The 18084-nt window shown below is 40.1% G+C and overlaps 1 protein-coding gene across 1 annotated transcript; it reads left to right on the forward strand.

Annotated features, from left to right (window-relative positions):
* Positions 1 to 644: 644 nt before the first annotated feature.
* On the forward strand, positions 645 to 17376 carry LOC101164718 (CTTNBP2 N-terminal-like protein). Its single transcript, XM_004068775.5, has 7 exons — positions 645 to 784; positions 4239 to 4343; positions 11999 to 12226; positions 12997 to 13104; positions 13234 to 13422; positions 15743 to 15913; positions 15997 to 17376. Exons 1-7 carry the CDS (start codon positions 779 to 781, stop codon positions 16924 to 16926), a joined length of 1737 nt encoding a protein of 578 aa, XP_004068823.1. The 5' UTR covers positions 645 to 778; the 3' UTR covers positions 16927 to 17376.
* Positions 17377 to 18084: the final 708 nt, after the last annotated feature.

Below are 18084 nucleotides of genomic sequence, written 5' to 3' on the forward strand. Positions count from 1 at the left end.
TGAGAGTCAGACAGTTTGCATTTAAATTTGAATTTTGACACACATGAAGCGCGATGCTGTGTAAACAAAAATGAATTACACCGGGGCGCTGTTTTTCAATCTGATTTAAACTTTGACACAAAAACAGTGTGGCATTTTACAATGGAATACATTTTGTTACTTTAAAATTAAATACAGCAAAGCAAGTATTTATGTTATTTTTTGATATTGAAATGTAAATTGCAAAATGCATTGTAATTTTAATTAGGACATCAGAAACCCATGACAATTTAAAATACAATAGATTTTGTATTTATTTAATATTTAATTTTTTAATTGTCATATTGAATTGTAATTTTTTAATTTTACAATGAATTGTAAAATGTTATTACAGAATCTTAAATTGCTATTGCATTTTCATATTCCAAGCCTGAATTTTCAATTGAAAAAGGCTTTTTTAAAGTGGATGATTAAATTGCTAATTGAATTGACTCTTGAGAATTGCTAATAACTTTGAATCATGACTCAAAAAAACTTCCATAGAAATTCAAGAAACAAAGAAGTCTATCCGAACTCAACAGGCTGGATCTCACTGACTCAAACTTTTTCCTATACTCGTCCCTCATTGGTCAGGATCTGGATGTGGTCCTCGCTCATTGGCTGCCTCGGCCGTCGGTCAGCGGATTTAGCCTCCAGTGTTCCGCTGCTGCGTCGGAATCTTGAGAACACAAACCAAGTGAGAGAAATCCTCCAAGCGAAGAAAAAGTTCATGCTTGAGTTCTGAAAAAGCCTCGAACACATGAAGGTAAGGAGTCTGTGCTAACTTTATTTTCGTTGAGGCTGTGTGGACCTCTCGACAAGAAATCCCCGCGCCGAATCTTTTATAAAAGAAAGATAGATTGGTATAGCCCGAAAAAGTGAATTTCAGGCCAAACCGTCGGTTTTTTCTTTTTTTTTTATTTCATAAAAAACTCTTAACTTTCAGATTTTCGTAGACACATTTTTGCTCATAACCTTTGACTTTTACTTGATTTTCGTGGCAAAACCTTTCCTTGTATAAACCAAACCATCTTTCATTAGCTAATTAACCGTAACACGTTTAGTAGCATCTTCTGTAATTTTGCTGCGTTCTTTTCATGAAGGTCGCTTTAGTTTGACAGGAGGAGACTGACCTGTTTGGTAATAACGTAAATAACACTTTGAGGTTGTTTACCTAAAGGAGGAATAAACCCAGTTCGGTTTCCAGACAGGCGGAATCAGGTCAGCCTGGCTGGGAGAAAATCCTGGAGACCTCAGGCTGCGTTGGTTTCCCATCTGTTGACCCTCCATCTCAGAGCAGAGCTCAGGTTCCTGCTCATAACCTGCTCTATAGTCCCCATCCTGAGAGTCTAAGTCCTGATTAATATAAAAGCACATTCTCAAATACTCAGATTATTAATACTGTGAAACTACTTAAGGGTCTATATATATCATGCTTTTCTTAAGCCTTTCAGAGTAAACTATATCCATATATATGATAATATATTACCTTTGGCACACTACAGAACTGTGAAAAAAAAATATAGAAATTAGTTTTTTTCACAGTTAATTTTCCTACGCAGAAGGAAGACCACTCATCTCTGAGGCACCGCCGCCCATTTCATGATGGCCGCCTATAGCCAGCCTCAGCAGCGTGTCTGTGTTTCTCCCACAAAAACGAACATCGTCCAAACTTCTCCAAAGATGGATGTGCATATTGTGTATATAAAATAAAGGCCTGTTTTTTATTTTATTTTTTTGCCAAACACCGCTATCTCTGTGGAGAAAGTGGGTGTGTGTGTGTTAGCATGGGGGGCGGTGCTGGCAGCGCAGACTCTTCCTGAAAGGGGCTGGTCCTCACCTTGTGATGTCACAATGCAAAAACCCGCTCGTTTTCATGGATTGGGAGGGGCTGGTGCTCAGAGCTCAGGCTTTTAGAGGAATGCTCTGAAATGTATGAATGGATCAAAATACCACTTTAAGGTTGTTTTTCGTGACTAATTAACATAATTTAAAGTTGATTTTTGCATGATATAGGCCCTTTGATGAAAAACGTTTTTGTGGCATGGAGAACGCATTTATAAAACATGTAAGCTTAAAATTATATTTCTAAGTATTTTTTATTCTGATAATTGTAAATCAGGAGCAGACGATAAAATGCAGTCTGAAAAAGCTTGTAGTTGTGATGAAGAAGCTACTAAGGAGAGCCACAAGCTCCCTGCGCTGCTACATTCTGATGCATCCACTTGCAGAAGACTAGATCGATGCATGTCTTTGTTTTTCTCGTCTGAGCTGGTATCTGATTCAAGACTGTACGTCTGGATATCTCCAATATTGCTCGTCATTGTTGTTTGCACACGTAATATTATGTCATGGGTGTGGGAGGCTGTACGCTTGTGGGAGAGCGTGTAGAAAGATGGATGTCAGGAGGCAGGAGCGGCATTACTGTGTACCAACTGTCTTGCTCACAACTCGGATTGGAATTTCTAACGAACTACTGCTGCACTTCAGAAACTATGTCCTAGAAAACGACCTGGGTTTTTGGATTTTCCCCAAAAAACACGACTATCATAATTAAAACACTTTTTAAATAGATCAAAACAGGATTGGAGTGGGACTTTAAATTCCCCCGACATGCAGAACATTTCTTGCTCATTAAAATAACGTTTTCCCCCTCTCTTTAGTAAAAGTGTTTGTGTGCACTTAAGGCGTTTATGTGCTGCAGATGAACCACATGGCCTCACAAGCTTAAAGCAAACAGGGATAAAAGGATTATGGGCGACGGGGCTTTCGTCATCAGAAGTTGAGCTTGGCAAGCATGTGGGAATCTTTCTGCTTCCCATGCTATCATCAGGCCATGTGTGTGTTGCTATATAATTACCAAATGCAGTTAGAGAGTTGGGTGGAATATCATTAGTGCGATGAGAAGCCAAACAACTATGACAACGAGCGCAAACTTCGGGAGGCCTGGACAGCTTTTGCTGCACACTTCTCACAGCAATTACAGCGGCCTGTGAAATTAGCGAGCAAGCCTGTAAACCCAAAATCAAGAGAATGCGAAGATGCTGGAACTTAATTGGCCTCTTTTGCTCCTGCGGTGAAGCCGCAAACCGTGAGAGGACAGAAGTAAAAACATCGAGAGGATGCACGCTCACCATTCCTCTTTTCACTTCTGTGCAAAGAAAGAAGCAAGAAGTGAATTAAAGTTAATCATTGTTGACTTTCTGCGGGGGAGTTAAAAAAGCAGGAGCTTCCTCTGAGACGTGGTCTCTCCTGAAGACGTCACGGTGTGGAAAGCTGTGGTGGAAATGTTACTCCAGGTGTTAAACGCAGCTGAACAGCAGGCGAGTAAGACTTTTCATCTTGAGCCACTGAAATAGCATCTCTGGGGTTCAAGGTAGAGTGCATGCTTACTATTTGGTGTAAAGCCAGCGTGATGTTGATGATCTGGCCCTTGTGATGATTCTCATCTGAATAGGATGCTCACTAGCAGCTTTGATCTCTCTTTGAAGAGAGAGGCCTGCATGTGCTCGCTGGGCTGGTTTAGTTGGAGGTTTGGGATGTTGTTCACCGCAGGGCCTGTCAGCCGAAGCGGAGCAGCTGTGAGATTAGAGTGCAGAGACTACAAAGGGGACCACATAACGTTGTCACCACTTGCAGCAAAACAAAACGATGGGATTCAGAAGCTTCGTTATTTTCATGGAATCGGGGAGGTAGCCGGCTTTTCCGTACCCTGTCAACACATCAGCTCGCACTTTTTTTCCCCACACGGCCGTAAGGAGAACACTTATCTTAGCTGTCATTTGCGCAGAGCACTTTTTTTTTCTTCCAGAAAAGTAATTTAGTGAACCTCAAAGCAGAACGTAAATAACACTTTGAGGTTGTTTACCTAAAGGAGGAATAAAAATCTGCTTTACTTAAAGACTCCCTGTCATGATAAACACTCACCCTGAAGAAAGCTCATAAATCAAGTTTGTCTGAGTGTGGAAGTTTGTAAAGAAACAGGAGGGGGGCTTTGTTTATATTACAAACCTGAGAGGTTATTGGGCTGCTAAGGGAAACCCCATGAAGCAAGAATAATGGCTTTTTTTGGGTTCCCTTACTCTGTGTGTTTGCTTGGGGGTGGAGGTTTCCACAAGGAATCTGGTGTCTGTGAAGCAGAGATTCTCATGAACTGCAAACAATCTCATGTGATCATACTAAAACAAAAAACTGTCTCCATCTTTCTCTGTCGCTCACAGTCACAGCTGAACATGGAGAATCTGAGCAAGCCAGAGTTGCTGAAGCTTTTCAGCATCCTGGAGGGAGAACTGGAGGCCCGGGACCTTGTCATTGAAGCCCTTAAGGTACACACAACATTAGCTGGTGACTTGCTTTTTCTAGTATGGTGCAGTTCAGCACTGCTCTGGAAACACCAACAAAAGTCATTTTCTTTTACAGTTGATGATAGTTTCTGTCTGCTTTTGAAGTGAGAGAGGGCTTTGTTCCTCTGAATTGCCACAGAATACTTAAAAAAATTTCTACTTTATTGTATAATTGTGTTCTAAAAAAACGCATTTCTAGGTTTAAATTCATTTTTTGAAGGTAGAGGGCTGAAGGTTTAAAGGCTGCTTAAATGTGCATTTTGAAATGACATGTAAACACAACTCAACAGAAAAATTTAGGAAAAAAAACCCCTTTTCCCCTTTTTAAGCCTTCAGAGCCACCGTCTGTTGACGTTTTTTCATCCAATATTTAGTTGACATTTAATTATTTATTTAGGGGGTTTATGGTTAAGCCGTAACCAGCAACTTTCTTTAGAAAAACACTTCTGCAAAATTAATTAAAGCCATATGAATGGTTTAAACAACTCTCCATATTACACTATTACCATAAACTTTTAAACTTTACAGTCATTACAGCTGTGGATGCTGTCCACAGCCTTTGCCTTAAATGTTCCATTGAGGGAATAAAGTGGAGCAGCAGCCGTTGGAGTAGAGAGTGCTCATGTGTTGTGTCTGGACCGCATTCCTCCATTTCCCCAGTGATCTGGCCATCTAAGGCAAGAAGAGTTACAGCACACGGCGCACTTGAAGACTCCATGCGCACCAGAGTAGGAGTGCATAAATAAACATTGGCCTTAACTAAAGCTTGAGGGAAATGTGGTTGGGCTTCATTCATCATTCCAGCTTAAGCATTAACCCATTGACTCGCTCAGTCTCCAGCTTCAGAATACTTAAAAGAGCATAATGGTTCAGAATAATCTAAACAAATGAAAAAATGGTTGCTTCGTATATACTTTTAGCAGTTTCTAAATCAGTTATGGGTTACATTTCATCCTACAGTATCGCAATTTTTACTGCAAAAAGTAACATTTTATTTTTTAGTGTTAAGCGACTTGTGGTAAGCAATCAGGGGTTTGTCCTTCACATCAAAGTAAATGATAAGGAAAATATTCTTCTGTTGCTACAAAAAGACCCACTCTAATGAAACTCATGTTTTTGGTGTTGTTAACGTTTTCTTGTGGCATTTGTTTCTAATGATGGAGGACCTATATAAAGAATGTTAAGCTTAAAACTGCGTTTCTGAGTTTTGCCTTATTCCAATTGTAGTGAATCAGTTGCAGACGAAAAAATGTCTTTGAAAAAAGTTTGTAGTTGGGATGTACACTGGACGGGCCACAAGCTCCATGCTCCTCTCCATTCTGATGCGTCCCATAGTAGAAAGCGGCCACCGTACCCGTATTGGTTCTAGTCTTGTTATCCTAAAAGTTACCTTGTAGTGTCCTGAACAGAATTCTCCTAAAATAATTCCATAAAACCACAACAATGAGACACAGCAACTTATTGAAATGTAATCAGATGAATTCAGGCTCATCAAAACTATTTTTAACGTGATACAATTTGCTTCTCACTGTTTTACCAACAATCTATAAGTCATAAACACTTATCAGCGTACCTTCTTAGCTGTCTTCTTGCCAGTATTCGTCTTGCAGACTGACGTTGATACAGGCGTGTGTGAAATATAAAGTTTGAATGAACTAAAAGCACAATACCTGAATAATTTGTGCCTCTAGTCGCGTTGCTCGCCCTCTTAATTCCTGACCAATGAGTGAAGAGATCTTTAGTCACATTATTTTTTTTACAAGCTTTAGTCTGGAACAAGAAAGTCCGCTTGACGGCAGTCTGAATACAGACCAAACGCAAGGTTCAGGACTCGATCCAGACCAAATTAAGCAGACCTGGTCGGGAACAAATGATTTTTCCAGTCTGAATACATGCTAAAAGCTCACTACAGTATGTTATTTCTACATTATAGTTCATTTTCACTTTTACTTGGAAGAATCTATGTACTCATTGGTCATTTGATTCGCAATAAAATATTTCCAATATTTATGTAATTCCTGTTAGTTTCAACATAGTAACAACATCAATGATGGTATCTGTATTTTTTGGAGTATTTAGATAAAAGTCTGCTGGCTTTCACTTGCACATTATGATCTGTTGCTCTGGTTGGTCATATTGGGTCAACAAAGGCAGTTTTTTATATCTTAAATTCAATTCTGCAGAAGCACTGGTGGCATGCTGACCATCTGCTTTAATTTTTTAACATGTGACTCACTTCTGCAGCTGCAAACTCGGTGGTTTTTAAAAAGGAAGCTGGTGTCTGGGAGCACTTGTGTTTGGCACACAAAGCCCTGTAGTCAACCCCTTGTACTTTTGGGAAAGGAATAGACATTAGTTTGAGTTTTTAGAGCAACCAAAATAGGAAATGAGCCTTTAAATAGCTATGACATTAGCATGATGCGACTGAGTCAAATTTTCAAAAGGAAGTTTCTGTAGGAAGCTTTACCCTTTTGCAGAACTGCTGCTCTGAGTTTAGTTGTTTATCTAAAATTCATCAGTTGATTGAATTAAGTGCAATGAAAATGCATTCATTTTTTTCCCTATGGCTGTGCTGCCTGGCAGATTTCAGTCTTTCCAAGCAAAAAATATTAATTACATGCTTGAGCATGGGAGCACCGTTTTACAGAGCAGTTTTAAAATGTGTTGAGCTCTGGAGCAGGATAAGTATTTGTCACTCTCTCTCTGTGTTGTGAAGGTCTTGTAGGCACCATTGCTCATGTGAAAGACTCCAGGCGTGTGTCAGCAGAAGATAAGCTGGAACCATGGCAGCCATGCAAAAGCACGCAGGATGCCAGGAACTGTGGCCAAAAGACAAAAGCGTGAATAATGAGGCTAGACTGTGTAGCCTAAAAGACGTGTGCTCCAAATGTATGGCATGATTCTATGTATAAACTCTAGTACATTTGGGGGTGGAAGACTTAAGCAAAGCAAAGTTGGAAGGTATTTTTGAAATCCTTCCTCTTCACTCCCTTATGCTTCTCGTTAACTGTAACCAACTGGTGCAAAGAAAATCCCCCTTTCTTTATGCTGTGGAACTGTCCATTTATTTAAGTCCAAATAAAAGAACCAAAGAGATGACGAAAGGGAAAAGTCTGCGTTGATAGAGATTACATTTCAGCTGTAAAAAGAAGAAGAGATGGGTTTTATTGAACAGATTTGGAGCCAGTTTTTTTTTGCCCCTGCGTTTGCCATCGCTTAGATTTGATGTTCCTTCTGAAATAGGCTAATAGGTGGGAAACAGAAGGCTTGACATTTTTTGGAACATGCCCATTAAAGGTGCGGTTTATGGAAGCGATTCTCTAGCATAATTAAAAATAAGTCAAAGCCAGAAATGCTTTTTTATTTTGAAAATGAAGCTGCATTTTTTTGACTCAAAATTCAATTGAAAAAGCATTCCTTCAAAATGCTTTTTCATTTTCTACTTCAACACAGTTTATTCTGTCACTTAATTAAAATGATAATGAAAATGATATTTGATATTTCATTTTCAAAAAGTTCTTTGGTAAATGTGTAGCAAAATTAATTTAGAAATGTCTAAATTGACAATTAAAATGGATTAACAGAAATGTTTTTTCATTTTCAAAATGTAACTGCATCAAATGACTCAAAATTAAAAATCAATACTTGAAAAGGCTTTTTCATTTTCAACTTAAAAACCGCTTATTCTGTGTCATAATTAAAACGAAAGTGCAAAGAGGGGAATACATTTGGGTTTTCCCATCCACTCTGCGAATAGTGTCACATACATCAATTCCACCATCATATGAATTTGTGTTTCCAGTGGTGTCCACACAAAAAAAATGTTCTGTTTAATATGAAATAAAATAAGATACTCACCACTATTCCAGCTGTGGTGGATAATTATTTAACCATGAAAAGGTTTTGGGAAAAATACATTTTTGGAAAATACAAACATTTCACATTAGCCTAAATGGGGACTGACTTGCAGGTCATCCACTAGTGACTTGGCCAGCTGATTTGGCACCAGTTTTTTTTGTTTCTAAACCAAGTTGTCTTTGGTTAATATTTTAAATTTCAAAGTACAGACCAATTAAAATAGCAACATAAATAATAACCATAGTTTTTTAAGTCATAAGGAACAGTAAATCCATCTTTTAGAACATATTTTAATGACATTTAAATGCGAATCACTTTTTCTTGAAAATGAAAGCATAGATCCCTTTTTAAAGGATAGTTTAAAGGAAAAAACAGATTATACAACTTTTTTAAACACAAGACACATTAGAACTGATTTTAAATAAACTTATATTATAATGGCAGCAATCATTTGTTTAATGCTTTCATGACCTTTTCATTGGACTGGTTTGGTCAGGAAGATCAGAGTTATATGTTTCATGTGAAGCTACTTTACAACCACCCTCGATAATACCTCTTCAAGCTGTCATTCCAATTACAAGTCTTTGTAAACGCGTGTTTCGGACATGTATGTTTTTAGGTCCCTTTTTGGGCTCTATGTACAAAACGCATGTCCATCGAACACATGTTGAAAGTTGAACCAGGTCAAACTTTGACCAATCAGGGACTTGTATTTGGTAATGCTGTATGGGTAGTGTCCTTTTTAATTCATGGAAGTGCCAACAGTTTCAAAAATAATCATGGAGGAGAAATTAATAAATCTTTCATATATTGTAATAGAGCTGTGAAAGAAAAAGCCTGAAGCAAGATTCACGAGATTTGTACCACTTTGATATTTTGCACATAGCCTCTTCCAAAAAAAAAGACTAGCCCCTCCCTGCTTGTCCAGTGTGAACACCTTGGGCTAAATGTGCGTTCAAGAACCCGCGATGAGCACGTCCTTGAATGCGTGTCAAATCCTTTTACGCCTACGTTTGTTACCGATCTGCTGAGATGTTGGCTAAAGTCAATAGTGTGAAATTTTGAGTATTGTTCCCGTTCTTGTCTGCAAGTATTTTCTGTTGTTCTCAATAAACATCATAAAAAAAGTAACAGGATTCGGGTTTAACAAGACTCCACTAGAATAACAATACCAGTAGATGCACCTTATGTCATTTGGCAATCCTCCTTGTGCATTTTCGTGTAACAGTCTCAGTTGTCTAATGTAAATAAATGAATTGGGTCCTTAATAGCTGCACAGAAATATTTCAAACTGGAAACCTTCCTCTGAAAACAAAGCGGCAATAGGATTAATAGTATTTTAACTATGAACTGAGGCCTTGTGGTAACAGAAGAAAGAGCTGGCTCTCTGCTTACTGTCTTGATTACACTTTAAACCTCTCCAGCTAACTTGGTATCAGTCATCAGGAGCTCTGGCCTTGCCCTGCCAGAGAGGATCCAGTTCTCTATAATCTCTTGATCCTCCTTTCTTGAAACCCCACCAAGACAAGCTTTGCTACAGCACCACTCCATTTCTCTCACTCGTCAGCCCCTTTTCACGACGGGTCTGAAGGCATCTGCCACACCTGAAACGTCTCACAGTTTGTAGCCCTCCTTTTTTTTGACAGTTAAGCGGACCAGGTCTGTCTGTGCCAAAGCCCAGCATGGAGCAGCTGTCCTGCCAATGGTAGGCAGACATGCACCATCTGTTGCTTCTTCTCTTATCCAGCACTTTCTGGTGGAATGAAAGAACTAAGTCTGTTTGATTTCGTCTTATAATTAGTGATAAGTGACTACAGATTATGTCAAGTACAAGTCAAAGAGTTTAAGACTGGGGTCTGCAACCTTCAACGGCTAAGGACCCTTTCAGGTCGATTTCTCACTGACCTCATCCCAGAAGCAGCCACACAGTATTACTTAACCTTTTAGAAAAATAAGACACTGCTTTTTTTTAAAAACGTTATTGTTGCTAAAAGGACAAACATAAATGAGTTATTGCTCTTTTGGTAGGGCTGCACAAAATGAGGGAAACTTGCGATTTGCGAAATAAATGATCAATATTGCGATGACATGATATAACTTGCAATACATAAACAAATATCAAAACAACTGAAAACACAATTTCCATTTCATTGCAATAGTTTAATTTCAATAAGAGTCAACCCTAGTCTACATAGGAGGTGAGCATCTAACATAAAAGGGCTCCAGCCGATCGGTCAGATGCAAAGAGGGATTTGTTTGATTTGTTAAGTACTTAAAGCACATTTAAGGTTTATTAAAGTTACAGCCGTCTTTTGCGATAGGTGTATTGCACAGCTTGATAACGCGATAACGCTAAATGTGCGATTTATTGTGCAGGCCTATTTTCTTATATAAGTAAAACAAACATAAGAGGAAAACTGTTTTTTTTTTTTTCAAAATATGAAATTGCATATAACTTTAAAAAGAGGTTCACGTGACTTCCTTCTACACAGAACCTTTCAATGCAGCAAATGTAGTAATAGGTATTGTAATGTCAGCAGTGATTTTAAAACAGTTTATTTACCATTTGTGGTCCATCTCTGCCCAAAAATATGTTCATATGACCAACCAAAATTAAATTAGACCTAAAAAGTTTACCTTTTACTGGAATTTTCTAATGATCAGACAGACTTAAAATCTTTGAATTAGTTCCAAATAAATAAAAAAAAAAACTCTTATAATTCTGTGCCCTATAAGTAAAATTCTGGTTGTGCTTTTTGACTGCCAACTGATTTTCTAACACAAACATCTGTCAAAATGTTTCAGTTTGACTTGTTATATGTACCTGAACTTTTTGTGAATTAATTCAAAAGGTTTGATTTAGTTTACTTTACTTTTACATTTTGATTTACTTTTAAAGTTCAAACCTTTTTCATTTCCTTTAAAGAGCCTCAGTGAAGGGGTAAAGGAGCCACATGTGGCTCCAGAGCCTCAGGTTTAAGACAGTCAAAGTCACGTTAAAGCGCGTACTGATGATTATGAAAGTTAGCTTTTAGAAATATATGGAACTAAGGTGTCAAATACATTTTTTGGAAGGTAAAATGGCACAATTAGAACTGGAAATAAATCAAAAACTGATGCAACAAAACATCAAATGACAGTGTTAATGTCATTGACAGTAAATGAGAACTTTACTGAACAACCTCTCCCTCCTCACGTTTCAAACAGGAAGTACCTGCTGGTCCCATAAAGCTGAAACCCCATTGACTACTATTGAGAAATAAACAGCTGTTATTTAGTCATTATGTTTGTCAGAATAACCTTTCTTGCTCTGCTACCTTTTATTAACATATTCTTGTTAATCCTATTTTATTCATGATATTTTTGCTGTAGCACAAGTTATTCAACTCACCAATCAGATACCCTTAATAAAAGTATGTGGCCTTGCATTAAACGTTCGAAACAATTGATTGACAGATTCTCCCAAGCCCGCTTTCACTGGAAGGGGTGTGGCCTTTTAACATGCTCACTCCTGATTGGAGAGAGTTTTTGCCATAGAAATGTAGACGGACCAATCACAGCTTACTGAAGACATCTAATTCCAACATGACGAAGGACATATTGCTAAAAAATGGGGACTGAATTGACTTCTTTTGGCTGGAACTGGAAGTAAGGCTTTTCTATGGGTGACGTCACACTCGATCCGTCCAGTTATATGTTGTACAGTCAATGGTTAATGTCAAACACACTGTGTCTCCATCAAGGGATATAAAAAGAGATTCTGTCTTTCTTGCCTATAGGCCCAATGCAAACACATGTTCATCCAGGAGCACTACGGCAACTACAACCTCAGCGACCCCTTTCACGCCTTGCAAAGAGACAGCGAGATCGTGGGAGGACAGAACATGGGCCGTTCTTCCCCAACATCTAACCCTCTGGTGGTGCTGAAAATGGTGGTGAGCCACTGCAGGAAAATGCAGGACAAAATGTTGGCCCAGCTGGCTGCAGCTGAGAGCAGACACAAAAGGGTGAGTTTGGACAGAGAAACAAAGTGTGCATCAACGGACAACTGAAAAGTGGATTTGAACCAATGAACCGACTAGTCCTCTCGACAACAGCATTTGCTAGGGATGCAATAGTACATTTTCTTCACGATTTGGTTAAATCTTTAATTTTTGGGTTTTGTTTCAGTTTGATATATGATCTAAGAAAAATTCAGAAAAATATTTTTTTCTTAATTTGCTAATTAGCAAGAAGCAATAAAGAATTCCTCTCAGTTGGCAAAACTAAGCCAACTGAAACAAAAAATAATAAAACATAGCATAATGTGCATTTGACTCTTTCAACGTAAACCTATGGGAATGCAGTAGGGATGCAATGCTTCACTTTCCCAACAGTTCAGTTTAATGGTGTAACATACAGTTCAGTTTTGTGGCATCCCTAGTACTTGCATCTATTTTTCAGCTCTTTGTTTTACACTCATCTTCATTTTGTTGGAGCAGCTTTGCAGTTATTTATTCTGCTAACTTTAGTTATTTTTGTAACTGCAGACGTGTTTTCAAGGATGCCATTAAATGAGATTTAAATGATGAAAGTCTTTTCCAGACAGGATTGTCCAGATTTTTTTGGTTTTGTTTTGGAGCTTAAGAGTGGAAATGTGGAAACACTGGCACAGAACTGTCATTGCTATAAGCATTAAAAAAAAAATGTATTAATCATGTGGCATCAGTGGTCATAACACGTTATTTGTTGAAGCTACTATCTTAGGCTAAACTTTAAAATGAAACCCTCGATTCAGGTTATTGCAGACTTGGAGGAAGAAAAGCGGAGGCACGCAGAGGACGCCGCTGATGGAGATGATGTCACTTACATCCTGGAAAAAGACAGGGAGCGTCTCCAGCAGCAGGTAACAAGATTTCCTCCGAAATATTTTCCAAGTAAATCCTGTTGCCTATGAACTCTAGGAAGATTTGTGAAACAAAAGCAGGCGTTTGTGTTGATGTTGCTCTTTGTTTGTGTGTGCGTGTGTCTACAGCTGGAGTTTGAACGGAGTCAGGTCCGTAGGCTGGAGAAAGAACAATGGCGTGCAACTGAGCAGCTCGAGGAGGAGCGCGCTCAGCACAGAAACCTCTCCTGTGCTCTGGCTAAAGAGTGCAAATGGGCGAGTGCCCGGGCTCTGGAGGAGGGTCACCGTCTGACCGAGCTGAGCCACAAACTTGACAAGGTATTCACACTTTTCAAATCAAAAAACTTGATTGTGGCTTGTTTTTTGTTTTCAAAATCTTCGACCCGCTGTACACTGTCATGGTTTTCCAAAATAAGTCCAGAGTTATAGAATAAAAGCAACGATCTGCTAGCAATCAAAAACTTGTGTAAATTTGACAACCTGCATGGATTCTGTACAATATATACGGAACACCATCAACAGCCAATCAGGTCGCAGAACGCAATGCACAGAAAAAAAAACGTATTTTTCATTTTTAAGAAAGCCTGAGTTACTTCCAGTCCCAAAATGATAAAAGCGTTTTTACTTTGTAAATAATAAATACTGAAGCAGCTCTATTTTTTTAAACCTCAGTTCTGTTTCCATCACTCTATGAACCAATTACCTCAGAATGAAATAATTCACAAATTTATCACACCACTGTTTATATTCTGCCACAATAATCATGTTTGTAAGCGTCTGGACGGCTCAGTTAGCTGCGTGCAGGACTGGCTCATGGGAAACCAGGGTTTATCTTCCAGGGGGGGTTCTTGGGCAAGACCCTTCGCCCTACAGTAGGGTTGGGCGATGTCCCCTAATTTGGCCGTTGACGATGTTTGCTGTCAACCATCGGGATGGACGATGACATCGTCGGGGGGGGGGGGGGGGGGGGGGGTATTTTTACATTTTTCGTTCTTATATAACTGCTATTCGTTATTTTGCTTTTTTCATTTTATTTCCCAACTAATAGTTAATCCGCGATGATCCAGTATAAACTGAGGGAAGTGACTTTAACAGAAAAAGTAACAAACAAAATAGAAAAGAAGTAGTCCGCTCCCGCACTTAAACTAGCGAAGTGGACCGGCGGAGGGCAGATTTACAGCTTTATGTTTGATGGGAAGGGGGGGGGGGGTACATGAGCGGTATGTGTGGGAGATTTAAGACTGCGATCCGTCCCGCAGCTCCAAAGCTAATGTTGTTAGCCCGTGTGTTAGCATACTGCTAATCCTGGCTACGTTCAGAAAAAGCACTGACCACACGGATTAAAATTCAAATGATGAGCGAAGAGGTGTTTCATAATAACCGTAACATTATTAAAAGCACGTTTAGAAGATCGTCTCGTATTTTACCGAGCTGACATGTCAATGTATATAGCCGCTCGGCGCTGTTATTGTTTTGTATTGAATCGTTACATTCAATAAAGTTTGGAAAAAAAGCCGCTCGGCGGAAGTTGTATCCTCTTCCGGTTTTCAAACTGCGCATGTGTGAATACTGCGCGTGTGCGAATGATTTATTCCGACCGAAATTGTGACCTTAGTGAACGTTTTTATATTCTGAAAACATTTTTCTGGGCCCATTTACACGGTTGGATTCTAATCCGACCATTGATCCCATCAAGATATTTTGTACGTGTAACCGCGGCTTATGGTGTCGACGCGCAACGTGGCGGGGGCGTGGCATCACGATGGTGGTCTCTCCATCGGGATGTCAGTCACCCATCACGATGGACGATGATATCGTCCATCGGCACAACCCTACCCTACAGCCTAACTATGTAGCCACAAGAGGGCCAGAGTCTGGGTTTCCCTGTGCCGGTCCCCAGTCCGGCTCAGTGGGTTGTGTCAGGAAAGGCATCCGGCGTAAAAATCTCCGCCAAACTACCTATGCCTATACCTATCGTCACACAACTGTCAGAGGAAATGTCACAGGGAATCAGGACGACCCAAATGCAGGAACGAAGAGGCAAAGTAAAGTGAGGAGAATAATTTTATTCAACTAAAGGCACCACTCTGAACATAACAGCACAGGCTGATGTTTATGTTTTGTTTACAGAAAAACATAGAAGTGTGACATCATTTGAAGTGACAAATATCATTTGTTTCCTTCAAAATCTTCTGATCTCCTGTCCTAAATAAAGATATAAACAATAGTGATTAAATGCACATCTATTACTTTTCATAAATGCAGTTAAAAACATGCAGATAGCAACCATTCAAACATAATGTCTTAATTAAACGGTAAGAATTGTGGTTCAGTCTGGTCTTGATTTTTGTTTGGAGCAGATCAAACCACTCGGACAACGTTGAAAGAACCTGAAGGGAAAAAGAGCTCATCCTTTGCCCAAACACTAAAATATGCCCCTCTATATCCTAAATAATATAGGCAAGGGGAATACCAACAATACAAACCGCATACAAGCTCAAGTGCACAGTGTAGTCAGAATCACATATAGGGACAAAAAGCCTCAAGAGGTTTTTCTTCACGTTTGCATCCAGTTTGTACTGTTGTTAGGCCTTTGTCACGACTGCTGCTGCTGTTCCAAAGATCCTTTCTCTTGTAGGAGAAGGAGGCATGTCAGGCCCTGAGAAAGGAGCTGCAGGATGAGCGGGCGAGAGCTCTGCGCATGGAGGCGAGGGTGGAGGAGCAGCTGGCGGAGTTCGACACTGAGCGGGAGCAACTCCGCTCACGCCTGAAGAAGGAGGAAGCTCAGTGTCGTCAACTACAGCAACAGGTGGGAAACTTTACGTCACCCTGATCCCATTTTCATATAACATTTACACAAGAGAGTTAATGCTGTAACTGTTCTACAACCAGGTGAAAGAACTGTTGAAGAAGCTGGAGGAGGCTCATGGGATTACAGAAATCAGACGGACCAAGATGATGTCGGTGGAGGCAGAAAACAGTGAATGGGACTCAAGGGTTTGTCCAGGAAGCAGTGTGGTGGAGATCATGATGGTTAAGGACAGAAAGGAAGACGTCTCAGCTGACCAGCAACAAGTCAGCAGTCACACGTGTCCAGTGGAGACCAATGGGTACCATAGTTCCACCAATCCAACAGAGAAGATGTCCCTCCAGAATGGAACAGACAGTTTTCCACTTCCTTCCTCTAGTATGCCCTCCCCGACGCTTGCTTTTTCCTCCCCCTGTGCCTGCCCCGCCCTGGCCAAACGCTCGCCAGGCAGCTCGGGTCCCGGAGCGTATCAGTCTCCGTACCAGGCTGGGATCAACCAACGTTTCCACGCGGCGCGCCACAAGTTCCAGAGCACAACTGAGCCAGAGCCGCCATCCCAGGCCGGACAACCTGCTCTCCCGCCTCCACCGAAGGACACCTCCCCTCTAACCAGCAGCTCCTCCCCCGAGGCCAGCCCGGTGAAGCAGATGGCAAGGAGCACAGTCACTCAGGTTCTGTCTCGTTTCACCACAGTCCAACAGAGCGCATCAACAAAACCGGCCTCACCCAACAATTCCCCCTTTGGTACAGACTACCGCAGCCTAGCAGCACCCCTGTCCCCTGTCCCCGCAAGGGCTGCCGGTGCAAATCCCCAAAGGATTCCATCACCCACCATTTCCAGAGTAGAAAGGGGCCACCCCCCACCCATCCCCCCTAAGAAGCCTGGTCTGGTCCAGGCCCCCCTATCCCCTGCAGTGGGGCCCAAGTCTGCCAGCCCCCTGTCAGGCGGCTGTGGGCTCACGTCTGCCCAGGAGGGGGTGAAAGAACTGGACATGGTGGTTTCCTCCAACTAACACTCCTGTGATCAGAGAAACCCATCAGCTAACGCTCCGCTTGTAGCTTCACGTTCATTCCATGTTTTGGAATAATATTCCTGAGATTAGCTTGTATATGATGGATCAAAACAGTTTGATCGTCTTATAAATAATCAGAGATAAATGTAGAGACAAAAAACCTGAAAGAATGGATTAGTCTTGTACGTATTATTGTGTTATAAAATATCTTTGCCATGATTTCATATTTTACTTAGTAAAAGTTCTAATTTAGTTACAGATCCAAACAAAAGGATGATTCAACAAAATAATCCTGATGTAAATGATCTTTTGGTTAATGTGTGCTACAGAATCTATGTGTACATTCTATGTACTTGTACATTAGATAACCAGCAGTGTCATTATACATGTATAAATATATAATTCTTATTGTTTTACATAAGAGCAACATTATTAAATGCCTGAAAAGTACCCAGTGAATGTGCTTTAGGATGTTTCATGACAACCACAGATTCATTCTTCAACGATCCAAACAAATTGTGTTTTTTTGCACGATCTTGTGGTGTTTTTCTCATCATGGAGGACATGTGTAAAGAAAATTAAGCTCAAAATTATACTTCTGAGTATTTCTTTAATGGAATCGTTGTTAATCATGAGCAGATGAAAAAATGCTGTTGGAAAAAGCTTTTAGGTGTGACGTAGAAGCTACTACGGCAAACCACGAGCTTCCTGCTGCGCTTCATTCTGATGCATCCACTTGTAGACAAGTAGATCAGTTTTACGACTTCGTTTTCCTCGTCCGAGCTGGAAACTGGATCAAAACTGTACAGCTGGATAGCTCCAATATTGCTCACCATTTTTGTTGCACCAGTAATGTTACGTTGGAGTTCTGATTGGCTGTAGGCTAGCGGGAGAGAGTGTAAACAAATGGATGATGGGAAGTGGGGGTAGGGTTACTCCGCACCAACAGTCCCGCTCACAACTCACAGGTGGCTGAATTTCAAACTTACTACTGCTGCTCTCCAGAAACTGTTCTGGAAAACAATACGTTTTTGTTTTCTTTTAAATGTTGGCTATAATAATAATTATAATTAATTATTTATAATTAAAAGACCACAGGGAATAATTTCAAAATAGATCAAAAGATGATCACAGTGGGAGTTTGATGCTAAATATCTG

Source organism: Oryzias latipes, chromosome 5, assembly GCF_053564925.1.
Source record: "Oryzias latipes strain Hd-rR chromosome 5, Olatipes_Hd-rR_3.1".
In the NCBI taxonomy this organism is placed as follows: Eukaryota; Metazoa; Chordata; class Actinopteri; order Beloniformes; family Adrianichthyidae; genus Oryzias; species Oryzias latipes.